The 21,027-nt window shown below is 37.3% G+C and overlaps 1 protein-coding gene across 1 annotated transcript; it reads right to left on the reverse strand.

The window, feature by feature from the left end:
* Positions 1–3,784: 3,784 nt before the first annotated feature.
* LOC134532865 (uncharacterized) lies at positions 3,785–17,240 on the reverse strand. Its single transcript, XM_063369864.1, has 4 exons — positions 16,898–17,240; positions 13,086–14,088; positions 12,885–12,990; positions 3,785–4,030 (listed from the first exon to the last, which is right to left on the reverse strand). The coding sequence occupies exons 1-4, from the start codon at positions 17,134–17,136 to the stop codon at positions 3,897–3,899; spliced, it is 1,482 nt and encodes a 493-aa protein (XP_063225934.1). The 5' UTR covers positions 17,137–17,240; the 3' UTR covers positions 3,785–3,896.
* Positions 17,241–21,027: the final 3,787 nt, after the last annotated feature.

Consider the following 21,027-nt stretch of genomic DNA (forward strand, 5'->3'; position numbering starts at 1 on the left):
CACTGTGGTGGAGCGCGGACCGCAGCTAACTTAGTCCAAGTCCTACGTTGGTGAAGTCAGCGCCGGGGCGCGTGACTTTAATAAAAGTTCGGGGTTTCGGGAGGCGGCCCGTGCCGTATGCTGGCAAACTGTCCTGCGAACCAAGTGTGGTGCAGGGATTTCTGAATTTACGCGGCCGGATTAAGTCCTAGACCGAAAGGTTTGACCGGGTACGCACGGAGAGCTTAATAAAAAAGGTTTCAGTGGCGTGACTATATTTACCAAGAGTTACTTCAGTGTAGACAAAGGATGTTGCCTCTCCGTGGGACGTGCGTCCGCCCCGGTCCACGAGTCGCGCTGTACTGCCGTGGTGTCATGGCGTCCGGCCGAGGCTCGGTGTCCTCTCGCGCCGGGGTTGACCTCATTACGTTATTTTCCAAATTAACAAGTAACAAGAGATTTTAAGAACGCTAAATTCTTACGTTAATTATTCAAACAAAATTTAAATTACACATCCCTTCTACAATTTAGATTTAGCATGTTTACGGATTATGTTTTTGAACTGTAAGTCACATGAGAGACTGTTCGTCTTTTGCCAGACCACTCTGGTGGGGAGTAAAAACCCAACATAGGGAGGTATTAATTATGTCACCTGAAACAATTAATACAGGTAGAAGGCCCCCACGGAACACTCGCACACGTACTGACACATTTTCACACGTGAGTGCCCGGGCACTCCTACGTCGCATTTTCATTGAGAGAACGTTTAACCTATACGCAATGTTGTTTTTATTCTGCGTGTGATTTATCAGAGGGATTAACTGTAGTGTCGGTCTGGTTATTATGGGTGGCCGGATTCTACCTTGTCGGCCGGTGGCTCGCATGTCTCGGGTGGACCATGGCTAGGGGCGCGTTCCGTTAGCGGGGTTGAATACTGGCGGTTGCAGGTCGAGCTTTAGAGTGGCCTTCGGCCGGACGACGTCAAGTGTATGTGTGTGCAGACAAGTGACAATCACCCGTTTACAAGATCCGGCAACTAGGTTGCCACGGTTGCCGCACGGCGATAGTGGAGCGCCTTTGACGCGGTTCCATTTCAGGCAGTGTAGGGTGGGGAGGTCCCACCACTGTGTGCCCGCCGGCTCGAGTGTCAGTGTGGAAGTGCGAGAGCTAGTGGTGAGAATGCTGACTGATAACTGTAGCAGCCCTGACAACTGCTACACCCACGCCGAGCGAGACGTCGCCCTGCAGATCAGGGTACTGTGGTCAGAGGAGCAGTTGCGAAAGGCGAAGCTGCGGGTAGCTGAACCCCTGGAGAATGCACGGAGGCGCCGTCGAGAGCTGCTGGCTCGCGTCGACTGGGAGAAGCAGCTACAGAGTGGGAACAGCCTCATCAGCCAAGCCATCCCTTTCTCCTCACCATTAAGGCCTAAATCTACCACTGAGATCGAGACGAGCCCCAACCCACATCGACGATCACCGGGGGACAAGCATAACTGGCATCAAATCTTTATAATGCCTGTTGGATAATGTATTTTAAAACATTTTACTACCTACATTTAACTATTCCTTCTTTGTAGTTTCCCATGTAGTTACAAGATCATAAAGTTTCATTTGGCACACTAATATGATTGGTATGTTCCCTAATATTTTTTTTCGAAAGTGATATATCGGGGCTTAAGTTGCAACATGTGGGTCTGGCATCTTGACAACTTCGGCACTGTGTTTACACACTTCAGTTCATTCAACTTCCACTCTATTTACGAAATTACTCCTACCAAATCTTCTATACTGTGTGCTAAAGAACCTCATGAAATGTATATTGTGTGTTTGTGATTTCACTTCTTGTCCATGCGCACGTAAGTGGTATCCCAGAATCCTTTCTCTATTTAGTGGCAGTCCTCTGGGGGAGCGATGGGAGCATCCGCTTATCCCTTTAACATCCACCGGAATTTAAAAAAAAAACTTTAAGGATAGGTACCAACAAATAAACTACTTCATATCTTCGATAATGAATTTTAGATATGAGAAATGTGTTAAAATAGCATTTTAAAGATGCTATTATTTTAAAAACTTTGGACTTCCCACAATACCCAAAATCCTCTACGATTGGCATCTTCCCAAAATTCAAAGGTGGGTCCACCAATCTTCAGTCCATTGTCGGCCACCACTAATGGCTGATGCCATCATATTGACATCGTCCGGCCGAAGGCCACCCTAAAGCCCGACCTGCAACCGCCAGTATCCAACCCCGCTAACGGAACGCGCCCCTAGACATGGCCCACCCGAGTCAGACGAGTGCCGTGGGACTTAGGTATTATCAACGCCCTTAACGTAATTGGCAAGACAAACAGAGTCTTGTACACAGTAAATTCACTAAACTTTAATGAACCCGCCACATTGAATTAACAACAACGTGCAACACAAGTGCGACATAGGAGTGCCCGGGCCACTCACATGTAGTTTTTTACTAAAGAGCTGTGAGTGCACCCCTTGCGGCCTTCAGCCTGAATTCAATAGTGTAATATGTGACGAACTCAAAACGCCCCAAATTTGCATTTATCATTCGCCACTAGAGTAGTTATCAAGCAACAAACAGTCTCCAGTGTGACTCTAATAATTCAAACTTATTTTATACCAATTTACTAAATGTAATTTCTAAAACATATATATATTAAGTTAATCATTAAGTTTTATCGTGCGCGACGTGTGAGCGACAGTGCAAAGCCGTGTATGTTATTTCTGAACCTCACCAATCCAGTTAGGGATCAACGTCCTATGCTGTGTAGGGCCAGTGGGGCAACAGGCATTAAGGATCCCTGACATCACCACCGCCGCCGTTCCTAGTGAGCCACGCAGGGGCTTTCGGACCTCACGACCCACCTCGCGGCTAACCACCGCGTTAGCCTGGCGCCCTTCCGGACACATTTCCCCGCAAGAGAACAGCCTTCCCGCTAGGAACACCGCCGAGTCTCGAACACGAGAACCCGGGCGACGGCATTATGGAGTTCCACCATTTTTGTTTTTGAACTGGATTTAATGACCACAGTTTAATTTGTAACATAACTTTTTTATTTCTTGAACTTCTTGCATTCCTTGGGAGGTATTTTTTTTTTGGTGGGGATACTAATTCTTACACCTTCATATTGTCACCTTGCAGCATCTAGCACACGGGCAGGCAGAGTTTTTCAGTATTGACCCACTTAGTGTGATTTTTCAGCAATTTTTGGCCACGGACGTATGCTGACATCTATTTCTGACTGCAGGCAATGCCATGTAAAGTACTAATTAACCAGAGAATGTTTGGATGTTAGTAGCTGCACTTTTTAGTGCTCTTGGCTACAATAACGAATCTACCATTAGCAACAGAACTGTATCTTTCAGACATAGTCATCTTGCCTTCAATCTTTCTGAAGTAGGGACATGTCCACAGACCCAACAAGGCCAAATAGCTGAACCTATCAGCATCCAGTCGCCATCATCTCTTCCAATGTAGTTATGTGGTTAGTAGACCACAGGGGCTGAACGGCCACCTCCAGCCTCCATGTGGAGGCTGCTCTCTGTGAGAGCTGGTGCTGGGCAACAATATCATCCAAGGCCAATGAACAACATTCGCCTTGTTTCAGGAGTGCCGGTAAACACGCCAATGTCACATTTTAAAGTTTTTTCTTTTCTTTCTGGAATCAGACTCTCACCATTTCTGTTAATTTAATACAGATATTTACAAAACAGTACGTTGTATAAAGACAGGTTACAGGATAATAATTTAGAGGGAAAATCTTGAGCGGGAAAAAAAAATTGAACAAAATGTAGTCACTGTTTTTTATTTGTAGACAATGTTTCATTGTAGAATTATTTCCAAATTATATACACATTAAAAAAATTATTAACAATGGTTTTGTTTTGTAGGATTATAAGTGTCAAGTTTCTCTGGAGACAAGGTGAGTCTCATGTATTTCATTCCAGTTGAGTGTGGTGATTTCGTCATCAGCCGATTCTGTCTGTACTTCTGCTGCAAACTTGAGTGGCTGTTGACGGAGCTCCTGCCCGTTATCTTTGAACAGAACAGACAAGAATTCAAAGGGTTCAGGCCACATATTGTCTGGTATCAAGCCACAAAATGCAGATTATATACAAAAAGCATTTACAAAAAGCAACAAGGATAACGAGGTAAGTAAAACTTTTACTTTGCGTGTACGAAAACTGAATGATTAATGGTTACTCACATTTAGAATGTCACCGATTGCTTACATTTGAGTTAACTATATAAACTTTGAACTAACCCTGTGTGACATATAGTATAGTAGTATAGTGGCTATAGTAGATGATACACATGAAAACAAGTAAACATTTCAAACTCAAATCCAACAAAGTAGCAAACGGTTCTGTTATACAATGGAACTGAAACTATTTGTTGGAAGAACCAACTCGGGGCATGTTCCGACTGGCTATGGCGGCAATAGAACACAACTGTAGGTACAGGTAAATAATAACTAATTGTAGACTGCTACATATCAGAGCACTATATTTTCTTCAGTAACTTGTGTACTTTTTCTATTGTCATGCATTAAATAGGACTACCAGAGTATTTTTTTTTTTTTTTTTTAAATTTTATAACTGTTTCAGAACTTGGATTAGGAACCATATTTCTTGAACCTGTTAAACAAAATAACAAAAAATCCTGTGTAGATGGAATACCACACACAATCCAGTAAGTCTTTGCAAGCAACTCTACAAAAAATTGTCCTTTAAATAAAATAATTTTATTGATAATCATCAATAATCATAATTATCTGGCAAAACACAAAAAACACTCTAATGTGCCTGCTTTCATTTTAATTGTATCCCAAGTGTTTGATAGCAACCAGGCAAACATGCAGTGGTCACACAATCACTTTTCAATAGCACCACAAAGAGCTGAAACAAGTGATGTTGGTTGGTATTGGTAAAGAGACATACAGAAAATCTTGCTGTAAATGGTACTGTATTTATAAGTAAGTACAGTGCTGTACAGCTATATACCTAGAACTTAAATTCCACCCTCTAAGGATACCAACAAGCTGCCAAATAAAAATGTACTGGTCATTATGTTGAGAAAAAAAACTGTCAAACACTACATTGTTGATAAAAAAACTTCATGCTCAAGCTACAGTGTGCTTGGAGTATGTTCAATTAGATGAAAGAAAATTTTTTAACATTAACTACTGGTTGGATTTCTTATTTCTAAAGGTTCATTACATGAATTTAAAAAAATAAAAGTGGTGCAAGTATTAGGAATACAATTTACTAACATTTAATCTATAAATGTTACTGTATTCAATTGTTTCTCATCGCTCATTCACATTATTTAAACATGTTTTGAAACCCTCCCATGTTTCGCTGCATATTTGGAATTTTTTTTTAATGTCCGTATTTAAGGTAATTGTTGTCAATTATTGTTTTCTGATGATGATTTCATTATTTTTGGTAACTACATTTTATATTTAATTTTAAAATTTCTGCATTTCACATTTCTAAAATCTTTAGCTACACTATTTGGCAGGTCTAGAATTGCAAGGTTTTCTCTTAACAGATCCCTTGTGTGGGAAGGAATTAGAGCCATGATTGAGGTAGGAGGGTGACAAGAGCCACTGTCTTCTACAGAGGACTGATGCATGGGTGTGGTCTGGGCAAAACCAGAAGTGCAAGTAGCAGTCAAGAAGTTGCAGACTGCTGTGAATAAGTTGCTATATCCTAATTTTTTTTAGTTTTGGAAGGAAGGTTTGCTGTAGTTTTACATACACATAAATTAGGGAGTCCATTGTTTTCAAAGAATCCTCACAACCACTGGTTTTGCCTTTGCCCTCCAGAATCTTCTCCAGGAGATGCCATTGTTGTCACACCTCTACTGCTGCAGATATATAATATTAGTAACATTTAATTGATTCCCCATGTTGCTTTCTGCCTAATGAATCTTCTTAATCCAATTTCGCACCAGGTTATACAGGCTCCGTATTTTTTCAGCATTTGCATATAGTCTTCTGCATGTTGGAAAGTTAATTTTTCAATTGTACTTTGATGAGGACTATTATGACTGACTTCAGACCAAATTTAATCAATAACTTGACTGTCATTAAATTAATGCCCAGATAGGGGTTGCAACCTTGCCGCACAGCCATCGACAGCCCGGATATGAGCCCGCCAGGCTTTTTCCTATTCCCAGAGCTCAAGAGAATCACGAAAGGTCAAAATTTCAAAGATGTTCCCTCCATCCAACAGGCTGTCAGAGTCTCTGACTTCCAGGGAGCCTTTGCAGCGTAGGAATCACGTTGGCAATGGTGTGTCAATGCCCAAAGAGACTATTTGGAAGAATTTTAACAATATGTACCAATTGGATCAACAATTTTTTTTTTACCAGATCTAGTCTCATTACTTTACGAACAAACCCTATAAATAAGTTTAGAAACGGAATAACAACTTCAAAGAACATATAGTTAAAAATCATAAATTACCTCCTATCAACATCTAAACCAAGGTAATGGAATGGTTTACACTAAGCTGGCTCTCTCTAGTTATGCTTAAATCTATACACTTAAATCAATTAATAACACAAAAAATATATAAATTTATAATAATAATTCTGACAAAATAAAACTTAACAGCTGAACTGTTTACAGTATATATGTACTTATTATCTATGTAATTTTTAATAAGTGATTATAAAATGATAGTTTAAAATTTTTTTAAAGGTACCTACTCAATAATTGCTTTTGCAAAAAAAAATAACTTTTTTCTTATTATCTCAACATTTTTGAAATAATTAAAATTGTGTGCAAATAAGAATTTTTTTTTTGCTGCAGCGATAATGAACTGAAAAATATTATTTCTTTTCTCTCCACACTGTGAATCACATAAAGCTAGGATCCATAGTTTTGCAGCCACCAGGGAAATTATTTCTCCCATGAATATCATTGTAGGTAAACAAAAGTAATAGACATAGTTTTGTAAAGAAAGCTTTAAATTTTTAAAATATGATGGGAAAAAAATTCTAAAAAAATTATTTTTTTTATAAAATATTTATTAAGAAAATTTTCAAACTAAATATTAGGTATTTATAAAAACTGTACAAGGCTTTTACTTTGCACACAATGTAAATGAAGTATCCTGAACAATTATAAGTTGCTTAAATGTTTATATACCGTACAGAATTTAAAACTTGTTATTTAACCGACGCGTGAAGCTCAAGCAACGAACGAATGTTGTGTGAGTTCAGCATTATGCCGCTAGACGTCAGGCACGATAAGTTTAGAGTTTGCCCGCTAGATGTCCCAACTATCATTCTGGAGTTATGGTTGAAAAATATTGTTTTTAAAAAGATTGACTACAAAACTGGTGTCGGTGACAGTAAGTAGTTGATTTTGAAGATATAAAGAAGCTAATCGACTAAAACTCTTACATTTCCTTCAAACTATATTGAACACTGGAATATTTTTTTCCTAATATTTCACAGATATGATTTGACAGTATTCTGAAGAACTTGTTAACATTTTATTATCTATCACAGCAAATTTATTGTATTTATATTAATAGCCCTATTGCGTGAATCAAATGTGACCTATTATATAATATACGTTCAAAACATATTATACGTAAGAAAACTAGTTAAATTATGTAGTTAGGGATCTGAAAGATGTACTAGCCAAACTGTGCCATACAAATGAAGCAGTTGTATTCTTACAAGCATGCAGTGTTTGCTAACACATTTTAATTATTTGGTTTCAAAACCGCATAAATGTCCTTTCTTTATTTTACTTTTGACAGCAACACGCATCCTTAATTTTTTTTATAAATTTGTGACCGTGTGTGGTCACGAGACGGTAATTTATGACCCTGCACCACAAAACATTTAAGGACATGAAGAAGCTTACCTTTCATGTTGACGTGTAGGAATAAACTGACCTCTTGTGACGTCACGACTCATAGATAGGCTACGGCTGTGTGCGGCAGAAGACAGTGCACTTTCAAACAAAATACCATAGACAAAGTGGAGACTTCATTCCTACACAACATCGAATTCTGTGTTACCAACTCCGGATTTAGCAAGAAGAAGAATAAATCCCGGAAATTGGTTGTTTATCGATTATGTGAACTGGTACGAAGATCCTTCTAGAGCATTCGAAAATCATCTCTATTAATCCCGAGATTTGGAGGGGCAATAGGAGGGAAGGGGGGGGGGGGGGTGAGAAATGGGTATATAAGCCCGGGATTTTTGACCAGTTAAGCATGGAGCAGCAGGACCATCACCCACATCATCATGAGGCATTAGAGAGAGAGAGAGAGATTGACAGAAGGCAAGGTGTTTTGGAGAGCTAAGTATGAGTGTTGTAATTATTTGTTATGATATGGCCAGTAGAGTTTAAAGTTTTGATAATGAAGAAAATAACTTTGAGTAGTAATCATTGGACTTGTGTTTTGTGTGGATATGATGCACCTGTTTAAACTTAGTGTTGCTTTAGGTGTTCATAATGTGGATTGGCACTTGGTAAAATTTGCTGCCCACCTGTTCATTTTGCTTGTTGTTGGCCGCCATATTGCTTTCAATAATTTATTTTAGCTCTCCAAAGACCTTTTCCTTACGAGTTGTAATAGTTTGTTTATGTTTGGTCTAAAGACATGAAAGATAATAAATGTTGGCTTTTCCAGCCTAGAGTTCGTAAAAAACCAAAGAAAGCATTAAAGTCTGATATATTTATTGTGTGTAAAGTATAAAATATTTGTTATTTATGAGATCTAACTATTTTTGTACTATTTATGAGATATCTCTAGTCAATTATAAAATATTTGTGATATATTTATGAGATCTAACTATTTTTGTACTATTTATAAGATATAAAGATTAACAATAAACTTGGTAAATATATTTGTGTTCGGTCAATGTTCTTGCCACCTTACATTTTTCAGCATAGGTTTTGATTTTGAATTTAATATGCAGGTTAGGCCCCATCTGGGCAAGTGTTACCTTGTGGAAGGAAACAAGAGTAGGTGCTTGCAGTGGGAGTTGGGACTCTGATGGGGCCCGGCCTCAAATTTTAAATCTTTTCTTATTAAAATCTGAAAATTAAAACTGATTTTCAAGATGGTGATAGCGATTTCATAATCCAAGATGGCAAAGAGATATTATTTAAATATTTATTATTTTTAAATTTTTTTTAAAATATTTATGAATTTTTTGGACAATAATTATGGTTTTTCAAGATGGCGGTCGTAACAAAAATTGCAACGATCTATAATTCAAGATGGTGGGCCTAACAAAAAGTGCAACGATGACGTTAAACACATCCAATATGGCGGGAGTAACGAAACATGCAACATTTCTAGAATTCAAGATATTGGCAGAAACAATATGTGCAACGGTGTTTTTAAATATTTTTTAGTTAATTTCTGTTAGTTAAAATATTTTATAAATTTTAAAGTTCTTCCCGATTTTCTAGCATAAAAAATACAAATTTGAAGATGGTAGGCGTACTGATAATTGCAACAGTTACGACATAAATCACAATGGCAGTGATGTCATCCTAATTGTCAAGGTCATGACCTCGGTGTCTTAGAGCAGCTTGACCCTAAGGAATTTAAGCAGTTTTTAGGAATTTTCAAGCCATTGACAATTTTGAGGACTAAAACGGGAAATTTTCCCCTGAAATAGGAATTTTTTTTTTAGGAATTTTGAGTCCTTTTTGAGGAATTTTGACACAAAAAATGGCCGCCGTGACATCAGAGCAATCGGTCATTGACCCCATCCTCAATCCTCAGCCTGAAGTCTAGGCTCGGAGGCACCAAACTATAGGACTTACGTTGTAATGCTATTAGAGCCTACTTCAATTTCAGAGTCATTTTAATAAAATTATGTTTACCTCCGAAAAAGGTTTTTCATATTAGTATTGTATAGGTATTTGTATGCTATGTAAACAGGGTAAATTTTAGTGTAAATCAATTAATATTTGTTATTTTCTGTGCCTCATACATTTAAGCCCGTATGTATTCTTGATTGTAAAGTGAAAATGTATAATCCTCAGGGCATAGCATAATTATGTGTACCAGTTGCCGAAAATGTAATGTAATGATACTTGTTTATCTAAGAAAAATTATAATATTTTTTATTAATTTGCATTGAATGTGTAATTATTTTTATACAAAATTTGTTTAATACATTGCTATTTAATTAATAATTTTGTCCTCAAATTGTTTTATTTCCATTTGTCCGAAGACATTTAATTAGGCCTATATACTAAGATTACTAATTTTTACTGTTTCTCAATTTTTCTTGATTATGCAATTTTAAAATGTAAATTTGGCATGCAGCAATTACCATTTATAAAACGTGAGTATAAATTACAATAAAACTACGTCCATGACTTATATTTATTGTACTAGTATTCCTCGCTACTTATCACTTAGACTCTGGTTGATTTCCGTGTATTACATCAGTGGTCGTAATTTATGCACGCCTTGTTCCTACTTAAATTTTCCAGGTCCAGATCTGAAGCAGTGTTTTGCATGTGGTGACATGTCGATTGTTTCTTAGCGGTTTGGGAAGGAGGACATCACTACTCTTCGCGTATCACTTTATCTAGCTACCTCTGAAATATTCTTTTGTTACCTATGACGATTAGCCTACTCCCTACATATTTTCATTTTGACACTTCTTACTGGGTAGTGAAGACGGTTGGTGGTAAAGGTCTGTGACCCTTTTAGAGTTAAATTTTAATTATAGAAATATTAATTATTAATTACAGCATATGTTATTTTGTGCTTGTCCGACCTGCAGTACATAAATACCTACAAGGAGAACTACCGGTGATGGTTGACATCACCCGTAGGGATAGCATGAAGGTGCTCTCCATTTCGTCAGACGTGACAGCCGTAAATTATACTTACACAATATTTATGTTGCAATAATAAATTAGTAAACGAAAGCTTACTTTGTAAATTTTAATTATGTATTTTTAAAAGAACAAATTTTGACGAATGCCAGGGACATTGAGCAACTAATAACATAGATTTCAAACATCATACATGATAAATAAAAATTAAGGGGTTATCGAAAGCCACAAGCTGCAGGTCAGCTAAAAAAGCAAACAAAAAAAATGCTTCAGCTCTATCCTCAAATATACATATTTACATGCATAATACATTCAAACAACTAAAATTAGTGCAATAAGCTGCAATATTTTGTGTACATATATTCAGCTACAAATATAAATTGATTGTATAAAAAGGTTACTTTTTATGACATTGTACAGAAAACTATAAATTTAAATCATATATCAAAAAATACCACTTTGCAACAGAAAGTCACATAATTAGATGTTCAATCATATAGCTGTGACAAAATGTGTAAAGCGAGAAAACCTGTAGAAGCGCAAAACTTTTATCATACAGTATATAACAAAACATTTTTTTATTACGGGAAGAAAAACTGCGTTACTGGCTAACCTCACTGATTGTAGTGGTCAGCTGTGTATAAGAGTTCTTGTGTCATCTCATAGATTAGCTTATTTAGTATAAGCATAGGTGTGCCCAGACATTTCCATTAGGGGGGGCCCTGCTAAATTTTTTAATCAGAAGCTGAATTTAGAATGTTAAATAGCCTAAATACATTCACTCATTGACTTGTTTATATTTTTGTGCAGTATCAACGAGATATGTTTATTAGTTAATATTTATATCCGTATAATTTTAACAATCTTGAAATTTTTTTTTTTTTTTTTTTCCATAGACAATGTTTAAAGGGTACTTACACATTTTCCCCCCTCGAATTTCCAATAGCTTGGTCCAGATCTACCTTGAAATGAACTTCTTTTTAGTGAATTCAAACACAGCAATTCAGACAACAGAACTTTAACAAACCTCTTAAATATTTTTTTTTTTTTGCTTGGCCATTTTAAGGGACCTCATGTTTTAAATAAACTAAGGCTGTTGTATTTTCAGAACAATAAAATGTTTAAAAATATTGTTAATTAGCATGCTGCAACACTGAAACACAGTTTGAGTGTCACAGTGACAGGAATATACGAATATAAACGAACGCATTAGAGAAAATGCCGATCTGAGTACATTAGAGGGGGCCATGGCCCACCTGGCCCCCCCTGTAGGCACACCTATGAGTATAAGTATGTCAAACTAGTTGAATATATTATAATAAATAACTAAAAACTTGTATATATGAAGTGTTCTTTATATTTGTTTGCATATGTGTGCACAAAATTAATATTTATTATAATTCTGCTGGGTTGCATACGGTTACTTACGGGTTTAGAACTGAAATGTACCAAAAATAGTAATATTTATCCTCTTACGCGCTTTGAGGGTCGAACGTTCGAAGAAGTCTGGGGAGAATTGACAGAGAAAACAGAGCGGAAATCTTACTTCTCTCTGAGGCAGACAGTTGGCTGGCTTCCCCCATCCCCCTTTCCAGGCTCGTTGAAGAACATGACACCCGCTGGGCGATAAGGAATTCTGAGAAAAGTGCGTTCTTTCCTCCAACTCCTCCATCACCAACCCCCACACCCATCTATCACTCATCCATACAGCTAGTGCTCTCTATCGAGGATTTTGGAACTACGTGTGTTGTGTTCTTTCCCTGCGCACTCGGGAAAAACTCAGGATCTTAGCCTTAAATAGTTTAGCAACTACTGCACACTAGCATCTATCACCATGTAAGATTGTAAAATGGGGAGCGTAAACAATGTTTTTGCAACAGCTATAAGTTGCATAAGCAGGTGCCACTCCTCTGAGCCTACACCTTGCACCCTGCATTTTCAGCTGCCAAGAAGTTTGGCACAGACAGCATTTATTTTTCCCCTTCATTTTCATTACGTAAGTGTAGCACACAGTATCACAAAATGTAACCGATACAGTAATGTACTTACTTTTTATTTGAAGCTTAACATCATAAGACTGAGGACAGAAGTCAACAACCATGGCCATAATGAATGATGAAAGCTGTGGAACGCAGTTTTCAGTTAAAACTAGCGTCTGAAACACAAAAGGTACAATTAAAAAAAAAAAATTAAATAAAAGATTCTTCGACTTAATATGATTTTTATAATTACACAGCAAAACAAACTTACCTTAAACAAAATAATGTCCTGCTTTTTAGGAGTCGAGTTAAGAATTGGATAAAGGTTTGGATCCATACTTCGCTCTGGCGCACTTTCATTAGTTGCCTCACGAACGTAAGATTTCTGTTCGGTTTCACTCCAACTTGCAGCTGCCTGCCCCTTGACTTTTGTAGTTGGAGGATCTGGTGTTTTTTGTTTCGCCTGCTTTCTTTCAAACACAAGTGGGGCTGCTTTGTGGCGTAACGATAAAAGATTCTCAAAGTTTTCAGTTGGTGCTTTGTTCGACAAATCTTGCACATCCCAATTAGAAAATGATTTCATGCTAGGATCTTGTACCTGCCTGTTAAAAGAAGCATTTGGAGCATTTCCATTCACATACGGTACATCGCGTTCACTTTCTCCAGCAATACTAGAGTCAAAATCGTCATCTGAAAATTTTGTATGTTTACGATTTGTATAATGGTCAGAAAAACTACTGAGCAGACTTTCACTACTACGTGAAGGCAATGCTCCAAGGGAACTTCTTAATAAAGAAACTGCCTCACCAACACTAGCAGAAACCATAGCTTTCCTTTTATGACGACGTGTCCGCTTACGTTTCTTCGGAATCAAACTTGCTTCAGTTTCCATGTTCGTATCTACCTGAGCTGGCTCTGTTGAAATGGTTGATTGATCGTCGCCCACTGAGCCTACACTGTTTATCATGGCATTGCCCTGGAGCCCTTCGGTCTGTCTTGTCACATCTTCAGTTGCTGGTGCTCTAGGTCGCACAACAGCTTGCGATGCAGTGCCACCGTCTGCCAAGGCCACTCCGCCATCAACACTCTCAGAACCAACACGGGCTGCGGGGTCTTCCCTGGCAGCAATATGCGGACTGTCCCTCACCACACTGGTATCAGCCGACGCAGATTTGCTACTCGTTTTATCTTTTACATCAGCATGTTTCCGCTTCTTTCTGCGAGAAGAATTATGGTCAGCAGCCGGCTGGGATAGGTCACTCCCACCAGTAACTCTGAAAGAAAAGATAATTGTCATTCAAGGAATGCTATTTTACATTTAACCATGAAAATCTATTTTAAAATTTGTATAAATAGTAGTTTCTGCTTCATAAATGGAAAACAAATTTAAAATTAAATTAAAAATGCAGGAAGTGCACATTTTTCCATTTAAAGGTGCAAAAAATTAGTCATATTGGAGAATTTATAGTGATTAAATGATTACCATGATTTTTTAAAAATCATATAGTGACACCATGATTAACTTTTAGTTCATAAGGCTGAGAAACTTAAGGCACCATCGCAGATGGAACCCAGCCATACATGCCTAAAAATATAACTGCTCAAAAATACTTGAAATAATAGCATTGCAACATAGTAAATACTGAACCAAATACAATATGCATAGCACAATAATGGGTTAGCAAACAGGACAAGCCTTTGGCTAAAAACTTCATTTAAATTCACTGATCAAAACTACATTTCCCTGACTATTCTTTTTTTTTTTTTTTTTTTTTTTTTACAGAAATCAAAAATTCCCAGGCTAATCCAGATTTTGATATAAACTATATATCTAAGTGTCATAGTTTTCTTACATGCTAAACACCTATACGCTGCATAGAACATTTTCCACAAACACATAAGTAGGACCCTTAGTCCTAAAAATCATTTAGACACTATTACCAGTAAAGTTTACCTCACCTTCAGAATCCCAATAATTTTTTTTTATTATGTACATGCAGTTGAAATATACCTCTTTTGGAATTAAAAGTTTCAGTATAACAGATTAACCGAGTAAGTAATAAATAATTTGAAAATTTCTTCAAAATAGTTTCTTTCATTTAAAAAAAAATTGGCTAAATTTATCATCAAAGTTTAAAGTACTGGTTCACTTGAAATACCAATATTTAAATGTGTTTACTTAGAATGCCAGACTTTACTTGCATACACATATAATTAGGTAGGTACTCATTTTGATACTAAGTCCTGACCAAAGATGATAGCATAATTAAAATTTTATGGTTCTTTAATATGGCAAGTATCATTTAAAGTAAATAACAAAAAAAAAAATGTTAATTTGAAATTAACGATTTGCATTAGATTCTGAACATGAAAAATAATCACACCAAAATTACAATGTGAAACATTTGATAAAATAAAAATTAATGCAACTAGCTCATAGCATATGTACTCTTAAAAGTGCTGGGGTACCAAGAGTACGGTATATCAAACAATAAATTTCTTTATCTATTGGTTACAATTTAACTTTTTATAATCCTGAGCAATTCACACTAAACATGAAATGTGATTAGCAGTAAAAATGAATAAACAAATTTAAACAATCAAAGAAATTAACCCTAAAATCTACAAGTACACCTCAATTGGTATGAGTGGTACTGAAGTTTGTAGAAGGTACATAGTTCGAGTTCATGGACTTCTCCTGGTTACAGTATTTAAAATGTAGCTAACCTAACCTACTATGAAAACTGGTAACTATGGGTAACTTACTTGGAATATAATAACCTAGTACAAAATTATCGGCCCACTGCTCATCACTATAATTATGAACGATATAGGTGAGGAGATAAAAGGGAATATCAGGCTATTTGCAGACGACTGCGTGGTATACATGGATGCTGAGAGGAATGGGCTACAGGATGATCTGATAAGGCTGGAAGAGTTGGTGAAAAATAATGGCATGAAAATAAATGTGGGTAAGACAATGGTGGTCAGGTTTACCAGGAAGAGGAAGATTGTCAGGAGAGAATATCGCTGGAGGGGAGACGTGATAAGTGAGGCCACCAGTTATAAATATCTAGGGGTGGTGCTGCAGGGTAACCTGGGGTGGGGGGAGCATGTAGACAAGGTAGTCAAGAAGAGCAGACAGGACCTGGGCATGCTGGGACGAGTGCTCAGGGGTGGAAGCATGGTCCGCCCCATGCTGGAGTATGCCGCAGCAGTGTGGGATCCATACACGGCAGTACTTGAGAGGGAGCTGGAGGGGGTGCAGAGGGCAGCTGGATGGGTGAAGGGAAAGTGGAGGAGAATGGACAGAGAAGGGAAGGGGGAGTGCAGTACCACAGAGATGATGATAGGAATGAGATGGGAGAGCTTAAAGGATAGAAGACAGAAGGAGAGACTGGTCAAGATATACCAAGTGCTGAGTGGAGTGGGAGGATGGGGAGAGCTGGGGAGACAAGTCAAAATGGGAATGCCTAGAAGTAGGAAGGAAAATACTAGGAAGGTTTTCAAAAAGAGGAGAACAGAAAGGTGAAAAAATGTGATGGTCGTGAGGATGGAAGGGGAATGGAATAGGCTGGAGAATAGGTGTGTGGATCAGTTCAGAAGAAGAGTGATGGGAAAGTAGGGAGAATGCTTGCCACCGGGCACTTCTGTACCCAATTGCAGCTATAATAAAAATAATAATAATTTCTTTCATGAGAAATTTAATAATTCAATAATACAATACTATGCCACATTTACTGATACTCAAAAGAAATTAGAATAAAACATATAACATTTCTGGAATTTTTTCTTAACCAGAAGCTATTCCAGAACTTAAAAAATAATATGAAATTAATGACTAATCTACATATTGTGCACTATAGTCAGTGAACGGTTATACACTACTCAGTGGAAAATAAATCAGGCATTACCTATTTTAGGAAATAGGTTCCAAAAATTGTATTATGAGTCAAGAAATAATGTAAAACAAAATTGCGCGCCTGGGATTTGAATACCGGTCTTCGAGTATTCTTGTCCAGTGTCTATCACCTAAGCATACATTAACACCGCATTTTCACAAATCCAGCGTGCTTAACCTACCTAATAACATCTCCGACGCACAAAATTTTAATACTCTCAGAGCTAGGCAGTAAATATTTCCCAACGAAAAGTTTAACAGGTGGGGGGATTCCAAAAAGATTCTGTAAATAGGCTTCTAAATCGTTTACTACATTAAATTTCTGTGGTTCGACGTAAATATAACACCAACTCCGTTCATCACCATACAGGCACGTTAAATCAACAGGCAGTCTAAAAGAATTAAAAGACATTTCTTCCATTATCCTTTGCCGGTGTCACTTGCCGCCATGCAAACCAATGATATAATCACCACAGGCACAGATAAAAGTGCGTTCTAGAGATCGGGAATATTTCTGTCACGTCAACTTTGTCGCAGCGACAGCCATGTCACGTGTAGTAGTCGCAACCACAGATAGAAAAAAGAATAGCAGACAGCAATGTAATTTGAATGACGCTTTAGGAAATGTGCGTGCAAAAAATTTAAATATGAAACTATTCTTTTTATATTATTAGCAATAAAGAACCACGCAGGAGGGCTAGCATAGCTTTCACAATTAAATGGTATTATAAGTGCTTAATTAGGAACTATTTAGTTAGTGTACGAACTGCCAATACACATTCAAGTATTTACGGTTCTGCATGTTTGTTAAATACAATGAGCAACTATAATACTTTTTTTTTTAAATATTGTCTTGATATTGTTTTTTACTGTCAATATTATTATTGGTGTACTGCGACGACTATGCGAAGTGTTATGAAATCGACACTATTCTTTATATTACAATTAACGAATGTTCAATTCAAACGAGTTTTTGGATTCCACGAAATTCTATGCTGCAAACTGTAGTCGAATGAAACATTTTTTTTAAAAACAGTTAAGCCCTTTTCACAATACCGCGACGCGACGTCATACCAAACCGGCCAATCACAACTACATCGCCCGCGATGCGCGACAGCTCACTTGGCGACGAAGCTGTTTCGTCGCTTCGACGATGTCGCTAATGACGTCAGTAATAACAGCCAATCAGAAACAAGATTGTGGTAAAGAAGAAGAAGAACTGAAAACAAGAGGTAAGAAACGATGTATTTAGAGTAGTGATGGGCAGAACGGATCTTGTGACCGAATCGGTTCTTTTGGATCAGTTCCGTGAGATGATTCGTTCAGAACGATTCGTTCATCTCGGTCAATTCGTTCTTTTCTGTGTATGGGATCTGGCTCTTTTATCAGGTGTCGTAACTCGTTCATCTTTTAGAGTATTACGTACGTGTTTTTGTATTTGAATTTGAACATTGCTTTCCGTAGCCAGTGAATCACAGTTGCGTATATGAAACAAGATTATTTATATTTTATTACTTTTTAAGTTACAAATATTAATATATAGGCTATTTACACTCTAGTGACAGTAAAGTGTTTACATGTAGACCAACAAATTTAGAGAAAAAAGACAAAAAATTAATACTACTGCAATTCAGTATGAAGAGAAACAAATGAAGTACATTAATTAACCCAAAAATGGTAAGTGTGAACATTTGTAGTTACTTTCCCTGTTATTTTTTAATTCATTCGGTTTTTTTTTTGTTTTTTTAGTTTTTTATTTCCAAATTTGTGTATGTGAATGTGAAAAAGCAATTTTAAACCACTACTTAACAGTTGACATTTTCAGGTATATATACTTTTCATGTTACCCTATTTTATTTGATCAGTTATCGTTTGCTCTTGTGAACATGCGCACGCTGTGATTACTAATTCTTCAGACGCCTGACGTCATGAATCATTTTACGAACGAATCAGACCGGGCGCGTGACCGGTTCTCTCATCTCGTTCTCTCGTTCTCTCCGCGTTTTCGTTCTTCCGAATCTTTCAAGGTACCGGCTCTCAAAGAGCCGGTTCTTTACATCGCGAACGAATCGTAAGATTTCGTTCTCTCAAAGATTCGTTCTTTTTGAACGAATCGTTAACGAACGACCCATCACTAATTTAGAGGTGAGTAACGAACTGCATTCGTGTGTAACGTTTCGTTACTCGTTACTAGATGCCGCACCCGTTACTCAGTAACGAATACATACGGTTTGCTACAGCTCTAGATGTATTGATGCAACTAAGTAATGTTAGTAAATAACACGTGGATTTTGTTGAATTGAAATGAGTTTTGAAGTGCGTCTGATTGATGAAGTTCAGAAAAAGCCGTGTTTGAATGATGTTTCTAGTAACAAATATTGTAGAAAAATAATGCTTGGTTAGAAATATATTATGGGCTTCGCGATTCCTATCCATAATTAAATGCTTCTACCCAGGGCCGCAACTAGAGTCTCTGGCACCCGGGGCATGAATGGATTCATGCGCCCCCCCCCCCCCCCTCTTTTTTTGGACATACCACACCAATAAAGCGGGGGGTCCGGGGACCCTCCCACGGAAAAATGGTGCTATTTCAGCATTTTCCATACCTACATGTAACAGTTTCTGTGCTACTGTACCTTCCATGCATGAACCCACTATGTCCATAAAGTAGTCCGTATAATCACTAGACTTGTTCATTCAATATGTTGAGACATATTGTAAATCAGGTTAGACATTCCTGGCATGCAAGTTAAAAAACTTTTTACCAGTTACCAGTTGTAGTAGGAATTACAATGCGATTTCGGCACCCCAACAGCTTTGCGCCCGGGGCGTATGCCCCGCTTGCTCTCCCCTAGTTGCGGCCCTGCTTCTACCAGTCAGTGTACAAACATAATAACAACAATCTGAATATTACCGCCAAAAGCTTTTGTGTACAACCATGTTGTAAAATATCCCCAGCAGAGTGCAGGCTGGTTCGGTTTTTTTCGCCAGCTGCATGGCGATCGCGTCGCGCTATTATGAAGTGCACTAGCTGGCGACATATATTTACGTCGCTGCCTTCGCTACATCGCGTCGCATCGCGGTATTGTGAAAAGGTTTTTAATGAGAAAATTTTACAAAGGTTGCGAAAGTGTAGAGTAAGGGCGCGGTTACACGGGACCCTAAACTACTTCAGGTGAACATGTTTAAGTAAACACGTTTACAAACGCGAAAGTGTGCGGTTACGGTAGTTGCTGAAAAGTGTGTTTAGCTCTAAAACCGATTGTCTACTGTCAACGAATGACTGTGTTGTTGATCTCTATTTTTTAATTGCATCCAGAAAACGCGGGATTTTCTCACTTGTTTATACAGCATTATCAGCAGAAATGAAATGTGTTTACATATTGCTCAATATTTTTTTACAAATCGGGAATTCAAACATGCACAGTAAAATTTTTAAACTTATTTTTTATTATTTTTTGAGCGAGAGTACCTATCTCAGTTTTAAGAAAATTAAGGTCAGGATAAATTAAAAAATATGTATAATTATCTGTTGGTTTTTTTGTTGCATTCGGTAAAATATTACTCGAACTTGTGCCAGAAACACTTTCCATCTAGAATTTCTGCAAAAGACTGTTTATATTCTAACCAGCCAATCAGAGGCTAATGTAGAAGATATGTCGATCTGAACTACTTTGCCAACCTGTTTAAGTTAAATGAGAAATGGCCTCGAACGAAACATGTTCAGACTGTGTGTAACCGCACTCAACAGCTGAACATGTTCACCTGAAGTAGTTCAGACTCCCGTGTAACCGCGCCCTAAGTCACAGTGTCTCTTGCTGTTTACATGTAGATACTTGATTCGTGCATTGTGAATAAAAAAACATGCGGTTTTAATATTCCTTAAAATTTAATTTAAATCAACATTTGAAAGTGCCTAGGGTAGGCCAACATGATTTTATGCATAATTAAGATTGTTCATGCACACTTTTTTTTTGCTAATCAACTTACCTAGTCCAAATGTTTAATTTATGAAGCCACTGAATTCAATTCAATTCTTTGTTTTCCAGGAGACTACACTTTTACACAAATATCGTACAAGTAGTATAGGACTCATCAGCAAAGTTATATTTCACAATATAAATTACCTATTTGATTACATATAAACACTTGACAAGTGACAATAAACAAAGGGTAACTTTCTTGGGTCGCTGCTTTTTCCATAAATAAAATAATAAAATTCTGATAATACATTTTTTAAACACTAGTGATGTTCCTCTACTTACCCTGAAAACGACGTTTCTAAATTTCTACTGGTTTCCGAGATATTGCA

Source organism: Bacillus rossius, chromosome 6 (genome assembly GCF_032445375.1).
Source record: "Bacillus rossius redtenbacheri isolate Brsri chromosome 6, Brsri_v3, whole genome shotgun sequence".
Classification (NCBI taxonomy): Eukaryota; Metazoa; Arthropoda; class Insecta; order Phasmatodea; family Bacillidae; genus Bacillus; species Bacillus rossius.